Here is a 23,934-nt window from a genome sequence, read left to right as displayed (position 1 = left end):
CTGTGGGGGCACCTCCCTGGACCTACCCTCTTGCAGCACCAATGGACTCTCTGCTTGGGTTTCAGCAGAACAGGAAGTGCCTGCTCACACCCAGCTGACACAAGTTACTGATAAAATCAAATGCTGAAGGTAGATCCTTGGAGTGGTTGCTTGTATGCTGGTGTGGTGGCTGGTATGCTGGTGTGGTGTGTCTTCTTCCTTAATCCAGGGAGGTCTCAGATGGCCTTTCTCACCTGGTGGTCAGCGCTCCCCCAGGGAGGTCTCCAATGGCCTTTCTTACCTGCCTGTTGGTGCTCCACAGGGTAGATCTCCTGTTCTTGTTATTTTTTTTTTCCCCTGTCCCTTTCTCCTTTCTAATCCTACTCCCCTGAGTTTGGTGTACTCTGACTCAGTGAGCTGTTCAGAGCACCAGAATCCATACTTCAAACTGCTGTACTTAATTTTTCAGACACTAAGATGCTAGAGGGAATTAATGTGGAGACTACTGACAAGACTCCATTTTGAAATCCCTTCTGGCCCTGTATTTTTCTCACTTGTTTGAGCCATCTTCTTCTGATTGTGTGTGTGATTTGAAGTTGTCTTTTGTCTCCAACACGTATTGTTGTTGTATTCATTTGTTGATTGTATGTTGGTCTGCTTCAATTTTATTTTTTTGTTTTACTTTAATATATCCAGGCAATGGGGTGAGCATGCTACTCTGGTTACTAGTTGTCAACACTGGGGTTCTCACCACCTGTATCCAGGCGAATTTAATAGCAGTTGGAAGTGTGGGTGCAAGTCTGTAATCACAGGTGGCTGAGGGAAGACTACATGGGTGTTTGCTGCAGCATGCCATCAATCTAGTGGTGCTGTAGCAGGTGGTGGCACTTGCCCACTGGGTGGTGAAGCAGGTGTGATAGGTATGACTGGATAGTGTTACTGCCTCCTGACTTACAGGGAAAAAGTTAAGGAGTTGTAAAAAAAAAGAAAAGATAAAAGGAGGAGGGAAAGAAGGAAGAACTAAGAAGAAGAAAGAAAGAGTTTAAAAAGAGAGAAAAAAAAGTAGAACAATATTAGTGCAAGCACTAGTCACCAAACATGGCTGCAGCAGGAACGTGGTGCTTACTGTGCACACTGAGACCACAGAGGGTTGGTGCTAGTTCTGCAGACTGTGGAGGCAGCAGGACTTGAGCACCCTCTCTGCAGGATCAAAGGGAGAGAGAGAGAAAGAAACAGAGAGAAGAAGAAGAAAAACAGAAAAAGAAGGAGCTCTGGTAGCGTAGTGCATACGGCACTTGACTGCTAACCATAAGGCTGGTGGCTCAAACCCACCAGCCACTCCTCAGAAGGAAGGTTGGGCAATCTACTTCTGTAGTGATACTGTCTTGGAAACCCAAGGAGGGGTCGCTATGAATCAGGTCCAACTCAACGGCACATAACAACAACAACAAGTGCTTCAAGTCATCTTCACTTTCAGCAAGCAAGGTTGTGTCATCTACATATCTCAAGTTGTTAATTAGTCTCCAATCCTGATGTCGCATTCTTCTTCATATAGTCCAGCTTCTCAGATTATTTTCTCAGCATACAGATTGAATAAGTATTTTGAAAGGCTACAACCCTGACATACACCTTTCCTGATTTTAAACCATGCAAAATAATCTTGTTCTGTTTGAACAACAGCCTCATGGTCTATAACAGTTTCCTCAGGTGTACAATTAAGTGGTCTTGCATTCCCATTCTTCTTAGTGTTATCCATAATTTGTTATGATCTACACAGTTGAAAGCTTTTGAGTAGTCAATAAAACACAAGTAAACATCTTTCGGGTATTCTTTGCTTTCAGCCAACATCCATCTAACATCAGCAGTAACATCCCTCATTCCATCTCCTCTTTCGAATCCAGCTTGCATATCACAGAACCTTTTTTAAATTACTTTCAGCAATACTTTACTTGCCTGCAATATTAACGATATTCTATAATTTCTGCATTCTGTTATATCATGTTTCTCCGGAGTGGGCACAAATATGGATCTCTTCCAGTCAGTTGGCCAGGGAGCTGTCTTCCAAATTTCTTGGCATAGATGAGTGAGCACCTCCAGCACTGCATCAGTTTGTTGAAACATCTCAATGGATATTCTGGAAATTCCTGGAACCTTGTTTTTCACCAATTACTTCAGTGTAGCTTTGACATTTTTCTTCAGTACCATTGGTTCTTGATCATATACCATCTCCTGAAATAGTTGAACATCAACCAGTTCTTTTTTGTACAATGATTCTGTGTATTCCTTCCATCTTCTTTTGATGCTTGCTGCATCAATCAGTATTTCACCCATAGAATCCTTCAATATTGCAATTCAAGGCTTGAATTTTTTCTTCAGTTCTTTCAGCTTGAGAAGTGCAGAATTTCTTCTCTTTTGTTTTTCTAACGTGAGGTCTTTGCACATTTCATTATAACAATTATTTATAACTCTTTAGCTTCTATTCATTTTACAAATACAAAGTTAAAGTACACTCTACCAGGACTTAGTTTATTCCACTAGAATAATTTTCTATAATTTATTTTATTTTTGTTGTTGTAGTTAAGAATATACACAGTACAACAGACACCATTTCAACAATTTCTACATGTACAATTCAATGACATTGATTACATTCTTTGAGTTGTGCAGCCATTCTCACTCTCCTTTTGTGGTTGTTCCTCCTCCATTAATAAACTCACTGCCCCCTAAGTTTCCTATCTAATCTTTCAAATTGCTGTTATCAGTTTGATCCCTCATAGACAGATCTTAAAGGAGTGCAATACTCAACCCATACATTATTTATTAGTTAAGCTAAATTATTGTTTGGTTTTAAGAAGACTTCAGGGGATATTTTATTTTAAGGTTTAAGGTTATCTTGGAACAATAGTGTCCAACTTCGCTAGAATTTTTATCCAAGAATTTAAAAACATAAACAAGCTATACAAAAATAAGCAAGCTTTTTTTCCCCCACTTCTGACATTTTTGGATATTCCCCTTGGACTCTGCCATAGAACAGCCCTTTAACCATATTGAGTATTTAAGCATTAAAGTATCTGTGATTTTAAGAAGCAGTGGCTTCTGAAATTAAAAGCAAGGCTCTGCCAGACTGTAAGTAGGTAGTACTTCTATCCATGTTGTCATCTACTCAGTGATAGTAATTATTTAGATTTAAAATGATAACACTGAAACTATAGACTCAATAAACATACCAGTCTCTTGTCTGTTGCTATGCTTGGAAACTTGCAAATAACACCAGAGGTGTCAGTTCTTAATAGAAGAGTCAATCAAGTTTCCAATCTTAATGAGTTCTCTTTAAGGTAATCATATCCGAAGAATTCAAGATGACCTTAACCTGAAAATGGGGGGGGGGGAGCTTCTCTATTGCCCAGTCAAACCCAGAAAGAAATTAAAACAGAAGTAGAATAGTCATGCTATTGATTGTCTGAGAAAGCAGCTTGGCCCAGGAAACACAGAAGCCTTACCATGTTTCCAATTAATGTCCCACAGATTACTGGGAACCTGAAATAGACTACTAGAGCCAATTACAGCCTAGTTGTAATGAGCACAAAATCGTGGGTTTAGGAACTGTGTTGTTTTTCTTGTCTTCTTGCTCCTAAGGCTCTTCACTTAACTTCTAAGCAGTCATATTACAGCAGATTTGCATTAGTCACCAGGTAAATAGATCAACACAAACTCATCATAATATGTAATTTATCACCTAGCGCAGGTGTGAAGGACCCCTGGTGGTGCAGTGGCTAAGAGCTTGGCTGTTTACCAGAAAATTAGCAATTCGAACCCACCAGCCTCTCTGTGGGTGAAAGATGTGGCAGCCTGCGTCTATAAAGATTTACAGCCTTGGAAACCGGATGGGAAAGTTCTACTCTGTCCTATAGAGTCACTATGAGTTGGAGTCAACTTGAGGGCTTTTTTTTTTTTTTTTTTTTTGGTCAGGTGAAGCAAAAAAAGAAAAAAGAAAGAAAATGGCAACTGTTGCAGATAGTCCAAAATTGTAGGTTGGAAGAATATGATTTTCCTTGTAACTTTACTTGACCTAGGCACATAGTGATATTTCCTGTATTATAAAGTCCCTGATGGTCCTACTCTTTAATATTAAAATCTCAATAGAAACCATTGTTTCTATACCTTTTAAAGTTACAAATGTTTCTGTAGTGAAATTAAAATAATCTGAGAATCATTTGAATAGAAAACAACAATATCTTGGTGTTTTAGTTATGTTCAGCACACTTGATAGTTGTCTTTGTTGTGGGCTTTTTCCTCTAGTGGCCTGTTTATTGCCATGGTCCTCAGTTGGATGTTTTTGCTACTCCTGAGGTACACAGCTGGATTCCTCTTCTGGGTCTTCATGTTCGGTGTACTTGGAATTATAGGATATGGTAGGTATCAATTCTCTTAAAGTTATCAAATATCTATATAATCTTTCCTTTCAGATGCCATTAGTAATTACCACAAAGCATTTACTTGTGGTTGATTCAATTATTCTTTACAAAAATATGTTCAATTGATAAAATTTAATTTTCAGTATATTATGTCTGTATACCTGTTTGCTATAAGTATATTCCACTCTTCTCCCTACCAGCCTTTGGTCTCATGCCTCATGGATATTAAGAAGGAGAAAAAAAAAAAATTCTTTTAGATTAATGAAAAACATTTTAGGTATCCTTTTTTCTCCCTTCTAATTCCTTTATCTTTTCTGTCTAATCAAATGCCAGGTCTACATAGTTACAGAAATGTGATATATTTCTCTCCTTCAACCCAGGTAGTACTTTTAGTCCAGATACTAATTTACCTTTTAACAACTGGTCAGTACTACACAATTATGCATCACTGTAGAGACAGGTATTCCAAATTATAATTATTAGATGGAGAGTTACTTTATTTCAAGATTGAAATTTAACCACTAACTCAGTTCCTCCAAAAAGCAATATATGTAAACACTAAAAGAAGGAATTAACTTCCATTGAATCAGTTGCCATTGAGTTGATTCTGATTCATGGCAACCCCATGTGTATCAGAGGAGAAATGCATGCCATAGGGTTTTTAATGGCTTATTTTTTGGAAGTAAATTGCCAAGTGTTTTTCCAAGACACCTCAGGGTGGACTTGAACCAACAACTTTTGAGTTAGCACCCAAGCATGTTAACTGTTTGCAATACCCAGGGACTCCCTCCCATGGAACAGTATGTGACTAGTGGCAGTTTCCTTTCAATCTTCTAAAAAAATAAAAATGTAAGGGCCTATATATAAGTCTTTGAGATATCTCTATTAAAAAAAAAAAAAAAATCCCCTACAATATTTGGATTGACAACCCAGTTTTATTGTAGCAGAAACTAAAAGTAACAATCTCCTGTTTCTCTGTCACTCAAAGAGAGATTTACACATATTAGTATATGAATGCCATTAGAACCCTTAGGTTCTGCAGTTAGCCTGGGTTCAAATCCCAGCTTTATAACTTAAAATTGGTAACTTTGAAAAAGTTTCTTAATGATTGAAAAAACTAGTTTCATCATCTATAAATTAGTATCACCATATCAGAAAGTTATGAGATCAATCAAATGAGATAGTGCATATAAATTTCTTACAACTGTGCCTGGAACATAGGAACCACTCAGTCCTTTTGTATTGGACTTATTTTGTATTGGGTTATTGTTATTGTCCTCATCCTCAATGAGTTTATAACTAATAGTTCAGGCCTCCACAGGTACTCCTTATCTGCTCCTGCTCTGCAGCTCCTCATAATCCCACCTGAGCTTCCTCCTGGGGCACAGCCAGATAATAGGTCAAAAGTGGGTCAGTCTGATGGAGAAAGACAACAAAGACTGCAGTCCCCTAATCAGAAAATTAAAAAAAAAGAACAAAACTTTTTGTATACAAGTTTTTGTGTTCCTGCTTGGAACTCAGAGTAGTCCCTGCCCTTTGCCACAGGAGAGTCTGGACATGTGATTCAGTCACTCCTTTACTGTCTTCAAGAAGGGAAGGACAGTAAAGTCTGTGACTGACATCACCAACTGGTTATACTTTAACCTTGGCAAGGCAAAAGGGAGAAAGATGGTCAATATATTGAAAGCGAAGATAAGACAATATATTTAACCTCCTATGTACTCTCTACCTAATGTGGCCTAGCAATTAGGCAAGTAAGGTTGAAGATGTTCACTGGGTGAAGAAATGTGCAACTAGGTTCACAAGTGCTACTATGTTGGGCAACTTTCTATACATATCATGGGCACTAGGAAACTGTGGTAGTTAAGTTTGTGTGTCAACTTGGTGAAGCCTGGTTGAGTGGCTGGGCAGCTGGTGGTAATTATTTTCCATGATGAGATTGGCAATCAGCTCCATGGTGGGATCTACCACAAGCAGCTGCGTAGCTGCTTTAGGGATATGGTCTGCTTCCCATATATAAGAAACAGCTTTGGGAATGAGCTCTAGCTTATGGCATGCTTGAACCCTGCATGTAGCTGTGTCATTGTTCATCAGCCTGCCATGCTCTGCTGACTTTGGGACTTTCAATGGACTTGAATCAATGGCCTGCCATGTGGTTTGGTAACATCAGGACTGTGCCTTTTTACTTGCCAACCTTGGACTTGTCAGTCTCAGCAGCCAGCAACTGTCTGAGTGAAGAAAAGCCTCTAGTTTCAGTGGGCCAGGAGCAGGAAGCAGAGCTGAAGCCCAGGGTTAAGGGGCTTTTCTCTAGCACCTAGAGCCTGGCACTCTGAACTTGGACTTAAAGCCTCCAAATTGGAAGAATAAATTTCTGTTTGTTAAAACCATCCCATTTGTGGTATCTTCTGTTAGAGCAGCACAGAGGTAACCAGAACAGAATATAGTACTGAGAGAGTAGGGTGCTGCTCTGACAGATACCTAAAATGTGGAAACAGGAGTAGAGTGTGTCCTTGACCCAAGATCCTGGCAGAGAGACCCTTGCATGTGACATGAGTGATGGCAGCACGAGAGCCAAGAAACTGGCAGAGAGATACCAGCGTGAGAGACAGTAGTAGCAGAACCTAGAGACCGGCATTAAACACCAACAGCCTTACCAGCCCATGGAGGAGAATGCCAGGTGCCAGTGGGTAGGCAGCTTCCTCGCAGAGTAGGTTGCCTTCAGGCATTAATTGGTAGAGAGACTGGCATGAAGATAGAGTAGCAGGTTGGCCAGCCCACGGAGCAAGAAAGCTGAGTGTCCTTTGGGCAGGAAGATTCCTGGCAGAGTAGGTTGCCCTTAGACATTAATTGGCAAAAGTGGAGAGACCAAGAAAACAGGAAACAGAACTGCCTTGGCCTCAAGGGTAGGACCGTGGCCTTTGGGAGTAGAACCACCACAGGCCCCTAGGTTTCAAAGAGCCAGATCTTCACCAACTGGGTTCTGGAGGGTGGGGCTGCTCATTCATGTGCGCTAGAGGGATGGAGTCAAGCTGCTCCCCAAGAGTGAGGGGGCAGGGCTGCCATGTCCAAGAGGGAGAGAAAAAGGGCCTGCCAGGCCAAGTGGGTGAGGTCACCATTCAGGAACTAGGGGACTGGGTCACCCAATGAAGGATATCTGTACAGATACCACCCATTGAAGATCTAGACAGGTGCTAAGTTGACAAGGGGTGGAATTATGGTAGTTAAATTTGTATGTCAACTTGGCTAGGCCTGGTTGAGTGGCTGGGCAGCTGGAGGTAGTTATTCCCCATGAAGAGACTGGGAATCAACTCCATGGTGGGATCTACCCTCCATGGAGTAGCTGCTTTAGGGATATGGTCTGCTTCCCATATGTAAGAAACAGCTTTGGGAATGGTCTCTAGCTTATGACATGCTTGAATCCTGCATGGAGCTGTGTCATTGTTCAGCAGCCTGCCATGTTCTTCTGACCTTGGGATTTTCAGTGGCCTGCCATGTGATTTGGTAACATCAGGACTATGCCTTTTTATTTGCAAACCTTGGGTTTGTCAGTCTCAGTAGCCAGCAGCCAGCATCTGTCTTAGTGAAGAAAAGCCTCTAGCTTCAGTGAGCTGGGAGCAGGAGACAGAGCTAAAGCCCAAGGTTGAGGGGCTTTTTTTCTAGCCCCTAGAGCCTGGCACTTTGAACTTGGACTTAAAGCCTCCAAATTGGAGGAATAAACTCCTGTTGGTTAAAGCCCTCTCATTTGTGGTATCTCCTATTAGAACAGCACAAAGATAACCTGAACAGAAATCAACCATTTCCTACTGAGAACAGCCTATGCACTAGGAAAACAAGATGAATGTGTAGTACTGAGCAAAGAAAAAGCCATGTTATAGAGGTTGTCAGTTGCCCATGTACAGCAATTCTCATTGACTAGAATAAGTTAAAAGGTACACAGGAGAGACCATATAATACTGTGCCTATGAGCATGGATTTGGAGAATGAATAAGGTACAGTCCCAGATTAATCACATATTAACTGTGTGATTAAGTATGATGTCTCTCTAATCCAGTTTCCTCAACTATACCATAGGAATTTGTGAGTTTTAACCAAAATACTGTACATGGTACTTAGAAAACTGCCTAACCTAACCTAACTCACTGCCATCGAGTCAGATCTGACTCATAGCGACCCCTCCTTGGGTTTCCAAGGCAGTATCACTACAGAAGTAGATTACCCCATCTTCTTTCCAAGGAGTGACTGGTAGGTTTGAACCGCCAGCCTTTTGGTTAGCAGTCAAATGCCTTAGGCACTATGCTATCAGAGCTCCTAGAAAACTGCCTAGCACATGGTAAATGTTCAGTAAATAGTATCTATTATTGTTGGGGTGCAGTATCATTATTTGGAAAATAGGACTTTCAACACAGGAGTCATAGCTTTCAAATAATCTCAGGTAGAAGAGAGAAAAGAAAAAGAAATAGGAAAACACTGATGAGACTTCTACATCCACTCATATGAGGTAACTAAATAATCTAAAATGTTCTTTTGCTATAAAACAATGACATTAAGAATAATATTGTATTGTATTTTATCATATTGTATTATTTTAATGAGTATCTAGGAACTATCTCCAAAAGGAAAATTACTTTAAAACTCATGAGCTTAAATCCAAGTAGTATGGGTAGAAAACACATATGAAATGCTGAGTTGCCCACATCAATGATAGAATCAGGAGTCTTAGACCTAAGCCAGTAGCAGAGTAGGAAATCAGATCTGAAACTCTTGGCGTAAGCCTGGGATCCTGGAAAATGGCTAAGGTGACCCCAGTTTGGTAATATTTTTGGTCCCAAGAAAACAAATGTAAATCCCCTCTGGATCAAAGCACCCTCAATTCAGGTTACTAGGTTTCCACAGATTAAAATCAACAAAGTATGAGTCACAATCAAAGATTACCAAAGATGCAAACAATATTCAGATATGAGAATCACAGAAACTACAGACATAAGATTGAGATATCAAAGAAGTTCCGATATTGGAAACAACAAATCTAGAATATGAAATAACCATGTATAAAATATTTAAAGAATTAAAAATAGAGTCACAAAAATATATGAAGATGAACTAAATAGAACTTTTAAAAAATGATGAATATGATTGTTGAGATTAAAAACAACTTAAACAGAAAAATAGAACTAATGACCTCAAAATGAAGTAATTATCCAAAATACAGCAGAATGTGACATGGAGACAGAAATATGATCATGTGGTTGAGAAACAGAAGCTTGTTTAGAAGCATCTAACCAACATCAGACATATTTGAAAGATTGGTGGAGAAAACCATGAATCCACAGATAAAACAAGTTCTAATTATACAAAAGAGAGTAAGGAAAGAGAAATCTGTATCTATTTATACATTGATTTATGCAGCAAATGTCTATTTAGTAACTGTCATGTCAGGCACTGTCATGCATAGCCTCTTGAGATACAACAGTAAACACAGATAAATGTTCTTGTTCAGTTGATACTTACAGTCTAACTAAATTATATATTACAAGGTGATAGTTTCTATGGAAAAATAAAAAGTAGGTCAGTTAAGGGAGAATTGAGAGTGTTATTGTAAGCCTAGGGGTGAAAATAATATTAATCGAGTAAGTCTTTTGGAGAAGAGATCTGAGAAAATACTTGAAGAAGTTAGCAAGTGGAGATGAAGAGGGAAAAAAAAAAGCTGAGGAACAGAGTAATTAAATAAGTTACCAGGGATAATGTTGCAGATTGAATTGTGCTCTCCAAAAATATGCATCAACTTAGCTAAGCCATAAGTCTCAGTATTATGTAATTATCCTCCATTTCATGATCTGATGTAATTATTATCCTATGCATTATAAATCCTAACCTTTATGATGTTAATGAGGCAGAATTAGAGGCAGTTATGTTTATGAAGCATGATACAATCTACAGGATTAGGTTGTATCTTGAATCACTCTCCTTTGAGATATAAAAGAGATTAAACAAGCAAGCCGAGATCACAGGGACCTCAGAACCACCAATAAAGAAGAACCAGGAGCACAACATATCCTTTGGACACAGAGCCTCTGCACTGAGAACTGCCTGGATGCAGGATGTGGTAGTTATGTTTGTGTGTCAACTTGGCTGGGCCTGGTTAAGTGGCTGGGCAACTAATGGTAGTTTTTCCCCATGATGAGACTGGCAATCATCTCCATGGTGGGATCTACCATAAGCAGCTGAGTAGCTGCCTTAAGGAATGTGGTCTGCTTCCTGTATATAAGCAGAAGCCTTGGGGAATGGTCTCTAGCCTATGGCAGGCTTGGACCCTGCATGTAGCCATGTTGTTTTTCAGCAGCCTGCAGTGCTCTGCCGACCTTGAGACTTACAATGGACTTAAATTAATGGCCTGCCATGTGGTTTGGTAACATTGGGACTGTGCCATTTTATTTGTCAACCTTGGGCTTCTCAGCCTTAGCAGTCAGCAGCTGTCTGAGTGAAGAAAAGCCTCTAGCTTCAGTGGGCCGGGAGCTGGAGGCAGAGCTGAAGCCCAAGGCTGAGGGGCTTTCATCCAGCCCCTAGAGCCTGGCACTTTGAACTTGGACTTAAACCGTCCAAATTGTAAGAATAAAAAACTCCTGTTTGTTAAGGCCATCCCATTTGTGGTATATTCTTGTCAGAGCGGCACTAGGTAACCAGAACACAGGAGAAGATTGATGCCAAAACATACGGAGATCTCCAAGAGATATTGAACCCACAGATGTGAAAAGAGACGAGGTAAGGTCTCCTTCCCCTAGAGGCAATAGAGAGAGAAGGCCTTCCCCTAGATTTGGCAACCTGAATTCAAACGTCCAGCCTCCTAAACTGTGAAAAAATAAGTTTCTGTTTGTTAAAGCCATCTACTTGCTCTAAAGTCATCTTTGGTATAGCTGTACTAGATAGCTAAGACAGATACATAGCTAGTAATTAAAAAGGTATGATTTCTATTTTGTTGATCTTGATTCAAAGCTTCCATTCTACATTATACAGACAGTAATTTTAAAATAGGAATCCCTGAGTGGCACAAATGGTTACGTGTGACTAATAGCCCTAAGATTGGTGGTTAAAACCCATGCAGAGACACTACCAAAAGGCCACAGCCTTGAAAACCCTATGGAGCAGTTTCACTATGCACACATGGGGTCATATTGAATGGGAATTGAGTTGGAATCCACTTGGTGATAATGAACACCAACAAGAAGTCTGGGCAAAAGGCATGAACAGATTCACAGAAAAGTAAATATGAATGGTAAATAAGCATAGAAAAAATATTCAATCTCATCAGTTAGCTGAAAAAATGATAACTAGAACCACTGTGTAATATTATTTTTTGGGTTTTTGGTTTACCATATTGCAAAAATTTTAAGTCTTGCAAATACCAAACACTGGTTAGGATGTGGATCTGCAAGAATTCTCATACATGCTTTTAAATGAGTACGTTGAGCACATCCTTGAAAAACTGCATTATTTCAAACTTTGAAAATCGTCTACCATAAAATCCAGTAATTCCTCTCCTAACTGTATACTTTCACCAAATTTGCATGCATATGTCCCAGATCATGTACAAGAGTATGCATCACAAACTTATTCATAACAGAAAAATACTGGAAACGATTTTTATGCCCATTAATTCAATTTATACATATTGAGCATTTAATCCATGCTAGAGGGGGGAAAGAAAAAAGAACAGACAAAAATCCCTGCTCTCAAAAGGAATTAATATAGACTTGAGCAGAAAGAAATGAAACAGAAAAACAACAGAAAGAATGAAGACTAGATGTTGGTTCTATGAAAGGATTAAAAAATTTGCCAACCACTTCCGGTTTTACCAAGTTAAAGGAGGGGGAGGTTGGAATTACCTTAATTAGGAATTAGTTGTTTTCCCACAGCACCAACTGAAATAAAAATGAAAATAACAGAATATAATGAAGAACTGTACTCCAACAATGGAAAACCTAGAAGAAATGGACAAATTTCTAGATACACATGATTTACCTAAATTAACAGAATCTGAGGGAGAAAATTTGAACAGACCTATTAAAAAGAAGAAATTGAACAGGTAATTAAAAAAACTCCCCAAAACAACAATAATAATTTCTGGCCCAGACAGCTTCACTGGAGAATTCTACCAAATATTCAGAGAAGAAATAACACCAATTCTACTCAAACTATTCCAGGACATAGAAAAGAATGGAATATTCCCAGATCCATTCTATGAAGCAAGCATGGCCTTGATACTAAAACCAGGCAAAGACATCACTAAAAAAAGAAAATTATAATCCAATATCCCTCATGAAGATAAGCATAAAAATTATCAACAAAATCCTAGTGCAGTGCAGTGCAGTGCAGTGAATTGCTGAATATGGTACTTCTAGCCATTGTCTTCCATTTTGTGATGTATTGTAAATCCTATTCTTTATGCCTGTTTAAGGTGGAATGCATCTTGATTTCCACCTTGGTGGACAGTGTGACTCAAGTCACCACCCTTAGCTTCATTGAGAGCATATATGTGAATGTTCTGTATTTGGTTCATCATCATCTCAACCCTGGACTTGAGATAGCACCCATCATCTGACCTGCCGATTTGGGTTCACCACCCCTGCAAAACCACTAGAGTTGGGAGAATTCTCCAGACCTACCCACAGGCCTGGGATTTGCTAGCCTGCCAGCCTCTCAGTCTCCACCACCACCACATGAGTCATATCTTTGTGAGTTCTGTGAGATATTACAGTGAATGACGGAACCCCAAGAGAGGAGGGAGATTATTGAGGGGAGAAGAAGGAGTTGATGTCCGAGATGATGGAGTAGCGTGGCAGTTTGGAAAAGTTGGACATTTGGGACCTTTTTAACCTCCACCTCACAGGGACTGGCTTTGTGCTTATTTTTCTTAGAGAAATTATTCAAGCACCTAGCTAATAGAATCCAACAACATATCAATCAATCAATCAATCAATAATACATCATCACCTAGTGGGATTCATATCAGGCATGGAAAGATCATTCAACATTAGAAAACCAATTAACATAATCCAGCACATATATAAAATCTAACTGAAGACACAAAAGACCTATACAAAGAAACTACAAAACTATTAATAGAAACCAAAATATACCTACATAAATGGAAGAATATACCATGTTCATGGACAGGAGGAATTGTGAAAATGTCAGTACTACCCATTCAAAGTGATCTGCAGTTATTATGCAATCCTGATCCAGATTCCATCATTTTTTAATAGAAAAATTGCCAACTTTTTATGGAAAGGGAAGAGACCCAGGATAAGCAAAACACTACTAAAGAAAAACAGAGTAGGATGCCTAACACTCCCCCATCTCAAAACTTCTATGCCATGGTAGTCAAAGCAGCCTGATATTGGTACAATGACAGACACATAGACCAATGAAACAGGAGTGAGAACCCAGAAGTAAACTCATCCACCATGGACAGGTAATCTTTGACAAAGAGATGAAACCCATTAAATGAGGAAGAGATAGTGTCTTTAACAAATGGTGCTGCCAAATGTAGATATCCATTTGCAGAAAAATGAAAGAGGATCTGTAACTCTCATGATGTACAAAATGAATTCAAAATGGATCAATGACTTAAATTAAAACCTAAAACCAAAATGATCATCAAAGAAAAAATTTGGGCAAACTTATTTAGGGACTCTAATACTTGTATTAGATACACTATGAAACATAACTAAAAATGCACAAACCACAGAAGACAAAGTAGACAACAGGGACCTCCTAAACATTAAATATTTATGCTCATCAAAAAGCTCGCTAAATGAGTAAAAAGAGAACCTACAGACTAAAGGAAAAAATTGGCAACAATATAGTGGACATGGAACTAATCTCTAAAATTTATATAAGACTTCAACACTTCAACAACAACAACAAAAAAAGACAAACAATCCAATTAAATAATGGAAAAAAGACATGAACAGATGCTTCACCAAAGAAGGCATTCAGATGGCCAATAAGCACATTACTCGTTGTTGTTGTTGTTGTTATGTGCCATCAAGTTGGATCTGACTCATAGTGACCCTTCTTTGGGTTTTACAGAAGTAAATTGCCCAACCTTCCTTCTGAGGAGTGAGAAGGAAGTGGTGAGTTTGAACCGACAGCCTTCTGGTTAGCAGTCAAGTGTCTTGGCCACTACACTACCAGAGATCCCATTAGTTATTAGAGCAATGCAAATCAAAATAAGAATGAGATATCATCTCACCCCATTAATTACACAGTTCACAAAAACAGTGAACAAGAAAGGTGACAAGGGTTTGGATAGACTGTAACCTTAATATACTGCTGGTTGGACTAAAATGGTACAACCACTGTAGAAAACAGTATGACACTTCTTTGAAAATGTGGTAATAGAAATACCATATGATCCAGAAATTCCATTATTAGGTTCATAAGAGCTGTAACATTAACAGATACATGCACACCCATGCTCTTCATCATATTATTTACAATATCATAAAGATGAAAACAACCTAAATGTCATCAACAGATAAATGGATAAGCAAACTCTGATATATACACACAATAGACTACTATACACTGTTAAAGAATAATGATGAATATGCAAAACACCTAATAATATGGATGAACTTGGAGGACATTATGGTGAATGAGATTAGTCAATCACAAAAGAATAAATATTATATAAGACCATTACCATAAAAAGCAAAGAAAAGGTTTACTCACACTCTTTGATAGTCACCAGGGGTCGAAGTAGAAAAGAGGATAAATCACCAACTAGAGGTGGACACTAATATGTCATGTGGAGGGAAAGGCAATATGCAATAAAGAGTAGGTCAGCACAAAATTATCTAGGCAAAGGAAGGCACTGGGAGGAGCCCAAGAGTTAAAGACAACAAAGGCAAATACTATTACATACACAATCTTGCAATAACAGTAATAGCAATAATCTATGAATGGATACATAGACACCCAAATTGAAGAAGAATGGGTAGGTGAATGGGACTACATCCACCAATATGCAGAGAGAGGAACAGGGGGCAAAGTTATGAAAACTTTTTAGCCATACCAAACACCTTGGTAGAATGAGTCAATGAGCCTAAGGGCTTAAGACCATATTCTCAGGGGACATCAAGGTCAATTGGCATAACATCCACAAAGACAATGTTCTACATCCTACTTTGGTGAGTAGTGACTGGGGTCTTAAAAGCTTGTGAGAATTCATCTAAGGTGCAGTTATTGGTGTCTCCCTGTCTGGAGCAAGGAACAGTGAAGATAATCAAAGTCATATGGAAATAATTAGTCCAAGGGATTAATGGACTGCACAAACCCCACCCTTCATGACTCTGAGCCCAGAAGAACTAGATGGTGCCGGGTACCACTGCCAACCACTCTGAAAGTGATTGCAATATGAGGTCCTGAATAGAGTGGGAGAAAAATGTGGAACAAAATTCAGAATCATAAACCCAAGCTTACTAGTCTGATAGAGACTGGTGGAATCCCTAAGGCTATGGCCCTTAGACATCCTTCAATCCTGGAACTGAACTCACCCCTGCCCGAGACTCACCTTTCAGCCAAGTTAAAGTCCTATCAGATGAACACTAACACCAGGGAGGTATACACTTCCTAGAACAACCACTCATGAAATCAAAAGAGCAGAATTTGCCCAGGCATAAACCTCAGAAGTCAGGAAGGGATAGGAAAGAAGAATAAATGGAAACAATAAACACAAGGAGGAAGTGGGAAAAGTGCTATTACATTGGGGGGACTGCAATGAATGTCACGAATCAAAATGTGCATGAATTATTGAATGAGAAACTAATTTGCTTGAAACATGGGTCTTACTCTCTCATCTTGTGTCTACAAAACATCTGTTAGTTTGCAGTTATACATTTTTAAAGCAGTTATCTTCATTATTATTGCTGAATATTTCTACTGGATCTAATAAAAACCCATTGGTTATAAAGATAAACAGACCTGTTAATTCTGTGTTTACTTGGATTCTATCTGGACCATGTAAATGTCATTATAAAGTCTGAAACACAGAGTCCTGTAGAAAATACAGCAAGTATTATCTTGCTTGCCTGGGCACAATCATTAATAAAAATGTACTTTTAGATAATTCTACCAAGACTTGATTTTACCACTGAAATTTTTCAAAAAGACTTTCTTTCAGAAACTTAACAGGCTTTTTTTTTTTTTTTGTAAGTTATATATTCCTGTGATTCAGATTTCAAAAGGTATAAAATATATACCATGAAAATTTTCCCCTTATTCCTATTCCCTGGCCATGAAATTTCCCTCCCTGGAATGGAATATGTATATGTGTGTGTGTGTGTGTGTGTGTATTCCAGTGTATTCTTCCAGAAATACTATATGTGAATACAAGCAAATAAATATGTAAATATTCTTTTTACTTCTATTGTACAAATTGCAATATACTTTTCACACCATTTAATAATCTGCTTTTTTAAAAATTAACAAATATTGATCATTCAATATCACTGGATGTCCTTCTCTTTGTAAGGAAATATAGTATTCTACTTTACAAATAATTTATAAGCCATAATTTATTTAACCAGTCCTTATTAATGGACATATGACTGCTAACCAGACAGCTGGGGGTTTGTAACCACCCGCCAGCCACTCCTCTGAAGGAAGACTGGGCAATCTACTTCCATAGAGATACTGCCTCGGAACACAAGGAGGCGTCACTATGAATTGGATTCAACTCTACAGCAGTGAGTTTGGTTTGGTTTGATATTAATGGACTTTAAGGTTATTTCTAACCAAAAGGACTTGTGAAACCAGATATTGCCACAGTCATCCAGATAAATGCTGAACACATTTACAATTAAATACAGTAGCACACTTGAACTATTAGGTCCAAATAAAATATTTACTGTGTAAATATGAATCCTGCCTTTGTAAAATGACCATGCTGATCAATTTCATGAAGATATGCAGGATAAGTATATAACTTCTAATTCATAACATTTTGAATAAGCCTGTTTTTTCTTTCCTTTTTAAGGAATATGGCATTGCTACCAAGAATACCACAAACTTCAGGGACACCCAACTTCTGAATTAACTATATATGACGTTGGGATTCAGACTGATCTCAGCATCTACTTTGAACTGAAGCAAACATGGTTCACATTTTGTGAGTAGGTTTTAGAAACTGATTTTGTAAAATGGTACTAATGAGGAAACTTTTCTCTCTCTCTTTTTTTTTTTTTTTTTTGTCTAAATGAAAGCTTAATTTGGTATAATCTGAGTCAGGTGCGACTCAATGGCACATAACAACAATGATGTTAAATGCATTTATCATTACTATCATTGAAGGTAAATGTGTCTATATTCCTACTAGGTACTACAAACAGAAAAGTCACTGAGGGGAACTTATTATATAATCTAAGAAAATATTAATTTGCAATAATCTCAAACTATTTACCTTCAATTTAGAATGGTTTGGCCATTAACCTGATATCCAAGAAAGATTTTTTGAAGGAAATGAATATTTGATTTTTCAAACTTGTTTTTAAAAAGAAAAAAAAAAGAACAACAATTTGCTTCATAAGAAAGACTTTTGAACCCTCTATTTATTGTTGGAATTGGAATTAATAAATGAATTTACATTTTAAGTGTTTATTCAAATTATTGAATTGGCTAAGGCTAATAGAAACAAATTTTTAAAAAGAGGATGATTTCACAGATGACTTTTATTCTGTATTTCTAGAATGGTTTTACTATAATATTCTTTGCACTTCACAGAGATTCATGTTCTTTAAACAAGAGTTTAAAAATAATCTCTAATTATATGTTGCTTTAAACAAATTCATCATCATATTGTTGAAGTTAGAGAGCCAAGTGAGATATGCTGGTAAGGAATTCAGAAAAAACCTCTAAGGGGCAGTATCTTGGTGGGACACCATGATGCCAGGTATGGTTTCCATCTCCATAACTTTAGAATCCTGAGTGGTGCAAACACTTCAGCACCTGACTACCAGCCAAAAGGTTAGTGATTCAAACAAATTTAAAAATTTGACAGGGTGCCCATAAACAAACACTTCAGTTATTTCACTAGAGTATCATTTTATTTGTTTGCACCATGAAAATAACTCTCTTGTAACCAGAACGAAGACACAGCCCATCTAGAACTCTTTCCAGAAATCAAGGTAAATGGAAAGCAGTATTACCTTAGCAAAGTTGCTTGTATAACCTTGAGAGAAGTTTTTTTGCCACACTGATGCCGATCTTGATGAGTTAGCCATGCTGCACAAAAGCCCCCACCAGATTACTTACATCAACCAAATCAATTTTTCTCTTTTCCTTGGATAGTACTAGATCAAAATGACAAATTCTTGCTCTTTGTCTTCTCATTTCCAGATTTAATGCAGATTAGTTCCTTTAACTTAAACATATTTTTCCTCAGTATAGCAGAATTTTTTCATTGATAGCTTTTTGTTTTTAGTTACATACTCCAGGCATAGTAGGAATTACTTTCTTAAATTTGGGTGATTCCATATCTCATTGACTATCTATTTACTGTTATCTATTATTTCTAAAGATGACTTATCACACCCATTATATATTGAGACCTCTTGTTTTACTCGAAGATGGATCCTTAGTTACAGATATGTGATTACTTCACTGCTATCTCTTAAGAGCCTTTCACACAAAAATCATTAAGATCACCAGAATCTACCACTAGAAAAATTAAGAGAATGTACTTTTAGGGAAATAGAAAATTTAATTTCCTTTCAAATCTAGCAATACTAATCATTCCTCATGACGACCCCTCCTTTGGTTTCTGAGGCAGTATCACTACGGAAATAGATTGCCCAATCTTCCTTCCGAGGAGTGGCTGGTGGGTTTGAACCACATGCCTTCTGGTTAGCAGTCAAGTGCCTTAGGCACTATGCTACCAAAGCTCCTAACATAAGGGGTGGAGTATAGTATATGCATTAAAAGACATTTAGTTCAGTTTCTCTAATATATTTGTTTTGAATATATACTTTTGAAAAGGTGTAAGTTTAATATATACTGTCAGACTATAAAGTGATTCTGATATATGACATTTACTTAGTTTCATCCAAAGACAATTATTTTAACGTCATATAATTATACTCCACAATTTTGGACTCAAGTTAGTATTTTAAGAGAATAAAATGTGCATGAAGCATGAATACATAGTTTGTACAGAAAGAAGACACAGAAGCGAGATGACACATTACTAAGATTTTGCCACACCCTTGGGTTAAGTGATTTCTATTTATTTGGAGATATTAACTGATGTGCATTATAATATCAAATCTCAGTGACATAACAGTAGAGTTAAATAGTGATCTCCCCATCACTGACAGTGCTCAACCACAAGCAGAAAACCGTCAGGGATGTTGCAGAGGGCATTCCTTCATAAGTGGAAATTTAATTTAAGTTCCCATTAAATTCATTTATTCTTCCGTATTCTGTTATAGTGCTGCTACATTTCCTTGATTTTAAGATCCACACAGTGGTGGTTAATTTTATGTGTCAACTTGACTAGGCTATGCTGCCCAGTTGTTTGATCAAGCACTACTCTAAATGTTGCTGTGAAGGTATTTTATAGATACAACTCTAAGTAAAGATTACCCTCAACAACATAAGAGGTCACTATAGTCTCATGAAACAACCCAGTCAGTTGACATAGTGTAGTTCAGAAAAATCATGATCTCCATCTCAGTGATGTGAATGGCGTCTGGGGTCTTAAAAGCTTGCAAGTGACCATTTAAGACATAACTATGGGTCTCTACTCGCCAGGAGCAAAACATTTACTAAGGTAACTAAAAGCTCAGAGAGGAAACAAGTTTACATGAGCCACAACCTCATGTACCCTAAGGCCAGAAGAAGTAGATGGTCCCTGGCTACCACCGCTGATCATTTTGACCAGGGTCACAATAGATGGTCTTTGATAGAATGGGAGAAAACAGTGAAGCAGAACTCAAATTCTTATTTATGCTGCTGCTTGTAAGATTAGTGCTCTACTTAAAAAAAAATCAGTATGAAACCAAAAAGGTCAACAATTATTCAACTTTGAAGATGGGAATATAAGGGGGCAAGAGTATTAGAAATGGAAGCAATAGAACAGCACAATTAAAGAGAATGCTGATACACTGTGATAAATGTAACTAATATAACTGACCAATTTGTGCAGTAATTGTTGAAAAGGAGCCTAACCTGCTATAAACTTTCACTAAAAACTCAATAAAATATTATTTAATAATAATAATAATAGTGGTCTCATCCAATCAGTTGAAGGCTTTAAGAGCAAAACTGAGGTTTCCTAAGCAGAAGGAATTCTGCCTCATGACTGTAACATAAATATCTTACTAGAGTTGCCAGCCTGCACACCCAGTCTCCTTTTTTTTTCTGGACTTGCCAGCTCACAATCATGTAAGCCAATTCCTTAAATCTCTCTTTCTCTCTTTCCATGGATGAAATAAAGTCTGTCCAATTGAATTGCTCAAACTCTAGTTAAAAGTTTTAATTTAGATTTCTTGGCATTTCTTGGAGTTTTTGAATGTGAATTTCTAAGACTGTCATTTCCAGAAAGGTAGCACTGCATAAACTATGAAGAGTCAGACTTGACAGAAATTATTATAAAGGTCAGTCCTTTTTGGATTTATTTATATGATAGATCTGATTTTCTTTTTCTTGTTTAAAGTCATAATCCTCTGCATCATCGAAGCAGTTATCACCATTGTGCTGATCTTCCTCAGGAACCGAATTCGCCTTGCAATTGCCCTGCTGAAGGAAGGGAGCAAGTAAGACCACTGACATAGAAATTGAAATAATGTATATATCAATCAAGTCATTCATTGGCCACTGCATAGATGTCCCCACTACTTTGCTTTAAGAAGACTTGTCAAAGATACTGCTTTCCAATCAAAAAGTCTTGTTCAAGTTTAGACTGTACCACTTATTAAAAGATCACATGAACAAGTCCTTTAATCTCCCCAAACCTCAATTATCATAGTATAAAACAAAGATAAAATCTGTCTAGTCTACTTACTTTTGTATTTGTGTGAACACAATATGTTATGAGAATAATGTATATGTAAGTGATAAAGTACTATATAAAAGTTAATCTTATGTTATATTATTTCCATGCTTGGTCATATGCTAATATCAATGTTTGAGATCACTTGCAGAATTTTAAAACACCATAATTTTATGTGCTGTTACCATTTCTGTATGAAATTTGCTAATAGACAGGACAATTGAATCTAGTGGCACAAAACTATACATTTTCTTTCTACAGCTCATAATTCAGAAACACTTTATACACAGAGCCACTTTCATTTTTTTAAATGCTACAAAATAAGCACATTAAATTTTTCATAAAATTCATGCTGAGAGATAATAACATCTACAGCTTCCAAACTATTCCAAAAGGTCACTTGAAGACAATACTCTAAACTTTTTAATAATGCATGGGAAAAACAAGGAAAGCATTGCTATAAAGCCAACAGATCATGTTCTCTATTTAGAATGATGGAAACTAAGTTGTTAATGACCAAGGACTAAATTATTTTTAACAGTTTTTAAGGTTTATGTGAATGAAATTGCCATTTATAATAATAATACTTCAACCTAAAGTCATTGGTTTTAATAGTTAACAAGCAGTTTGTCAAGTTAAACCCTATCTCCTTCCCATGTGAACTGAAGCCCTATGATTAGCCACTGAAAACTACTGATTTATTTGGTTTATTTCTTAAATAATGTGATATTATGAAATTCTCTGTAACTTACTTCATTTGTTTGCCTTCAAAAAATGTGTGTGTGTGTGTGTGTGTGTAGCTCAGAGTTGTATGTGTGTGGTAGGGGAATGTTAAATTCTAATTGTTAGCCTTTCATTGGGAATCAGGATTTTATTCCTTCTCCTAATGAAAATGATCCCTTAAAGGAAATCGTAACTGTGACAGGTTGGTATTTTGCTCAAAGGAAAATAACATCTGGAATAAATGGTGTAAGAATACAGAGTAAACATCTAGGATCACTCAGTAAATTCACTTCAAAACAGTACATGGACAAAGGAGAAAACAGAATAGCTCAAATAGGCTAAGAAGGTAAAAATGAAAAAGGAATCTAAGATATATCAAGGGTAGGATAAATGAGCAGTTTCTTATTTCTCAGTGGCTATATCAAGCAGTACTGTATTTAATTCATTGTTATACACTTAAAAGGGCTTTCAAAGTGAGCAGATAGGAACAAAGCAGATTAAAAAAAAAAAAAAAAACTGAACTCACTGCCATCAGTTGATTGTGACTCATAGTGACCCCCATTGCATTTCCTAAGGCTGTAAATCTTTACAGAGGTAGATCACCCCATCTTCCTTCTGGGGATTAGATGGTAGGTTTGAACCGCTGACCTGATTAGCAGCCAAATGCATTATCCACTACACCACCAGAGCTCCTTAACAGGGCAGATAGGCTGGTGCAAATTTCAAAAATCATGCCCCATGAGGAAATATAAATACATGATTATCCTGGAGAATTAATAAGGAATCATTTGAAGGGTTGCCATGGGGGAAAGGTGGTGGAATGGCCATTTCTTCCTCAGAAGGCAGTGAATGTGAGGTATAAGCAGACAGATAAACAGAAATAGCAATAGCCAAAAGGGAAAGTTTGGGAAACTTTTGGCAGGAATTATCCATGAACAAATCTGTCTTGGAAGAAATATGGTCAGAATACTTCTCAGAAATGAGGATGGTGAGATTTTGTCTCATGTATTTTGGACATGTAACCAGGCAGGATCAGTTCCCAGAGAAGCACATTACCTTGGTAGGGCAGAGGGTCAGCGGAAAAGAAGATCCTCAATGAGATGCATTGACACAGTGGCTCCAACAGTGGGCTCTAGCACAGCAGTGAATGTGAGGGTGGCACAGGACAGGGCAGTGTTTTGTTCTGGTTTTCCTAGGGTTGTTATGAATTGGAACTAACTTGATGGTTCCTAACAACAGCAGCAAAGGAGCATGGGGAAATATCCCTAATTTACGTAAAAAAAAAAAAAAAGTGAAAATTTTTCAAAAACTAAAAAACCATTAATGTGTCAAAGTGATCAGAGAAAAACAAAACAAAGAGGCAATGGTTATTAACATTGTTCTTAGAACTGTTTTAGTCCAAGGTTTATTTCTAGCTCTAACAGAAAACAATTTAATTGAGAATAACAGTTCAGAATCACTTTGAATTTCAACTATTTGTTTTATTTCAGAGCTATTGGATACATCCCCAATACATTAATTTATCCAATTTTAACTTTCATTTTGATCTCAATCTGCATTTCCTACTGGGCTGTGACAGCAGTGTATCCTTTGGTAATTGACCACATTAAACCTTGTTCCACATTACTCTTCAAGAGTCACAAAGTTGTGTCCACAGTGTTTTCCATCCTTAGGAAGACTAGGAACATCCTAAAGAAATAACTTTTCTTTCCTTCTTCTTTTTTTTTTTTTTTAAAATGTTTCAGTCTACCAATTCAATTTTCCCTC

General features: G+C 37.4%; 1 protein-coding gene across 1 annotated transcript in view; it reads left to right on the top strand.

The window, feature by feature from the left end:
• Window positions 1-23,934, top strand: part of SLC44A5 (solute carrier family 44 member 5) — a 150,091-nt gene that overhangs the window by 94,957 nt on the left and 31,200 nt on the right. Inside the window, exons 9-12 of the mRNA XM_007949632.1 lie at window positions 4,279-4,391; window positions 17,434-17,565; window positions 21,109-21,208; window positions 23,658-23,750. Coding sequence (XP_007947823.1) covers window positions 4,279-4,391; window positions 17,434-17,565; window positions 21,109-21,208; window positions 23,658-23,750 — 438 coding nt within the window. The remainder of the gene's footprint in view (window positions 1-4,278; window positions 4,392-17,433; window positions 17,566-21,108; window positions 21,209-23,657; window positions 23,751-23,934) is intronic.

The sequence above is a fragment of the Orycteropus afer genome, unplaced genomic scaffold (genome assembly GCF_000298275.1).
Source record: "Orycteropus afer afer isolate SDZICR_OR568_19922 unplaced genomic scaffold, OryAfe1.0 scaffold00248, whole genome shotgun sequence".
In the NCBI taxonomy this organism is placed as follows: Eukaryota; Metazoa; Chordata; class Mammalia; order Tubulidentata; family Orycteropodidae; genus Orycteropus; species Orycteropus afer.
The sequence above is the reverse complement of the archived record's forward strand: the minus strand, read 5'-3'. Positions and strand labels throughout refer to the sequence as shown.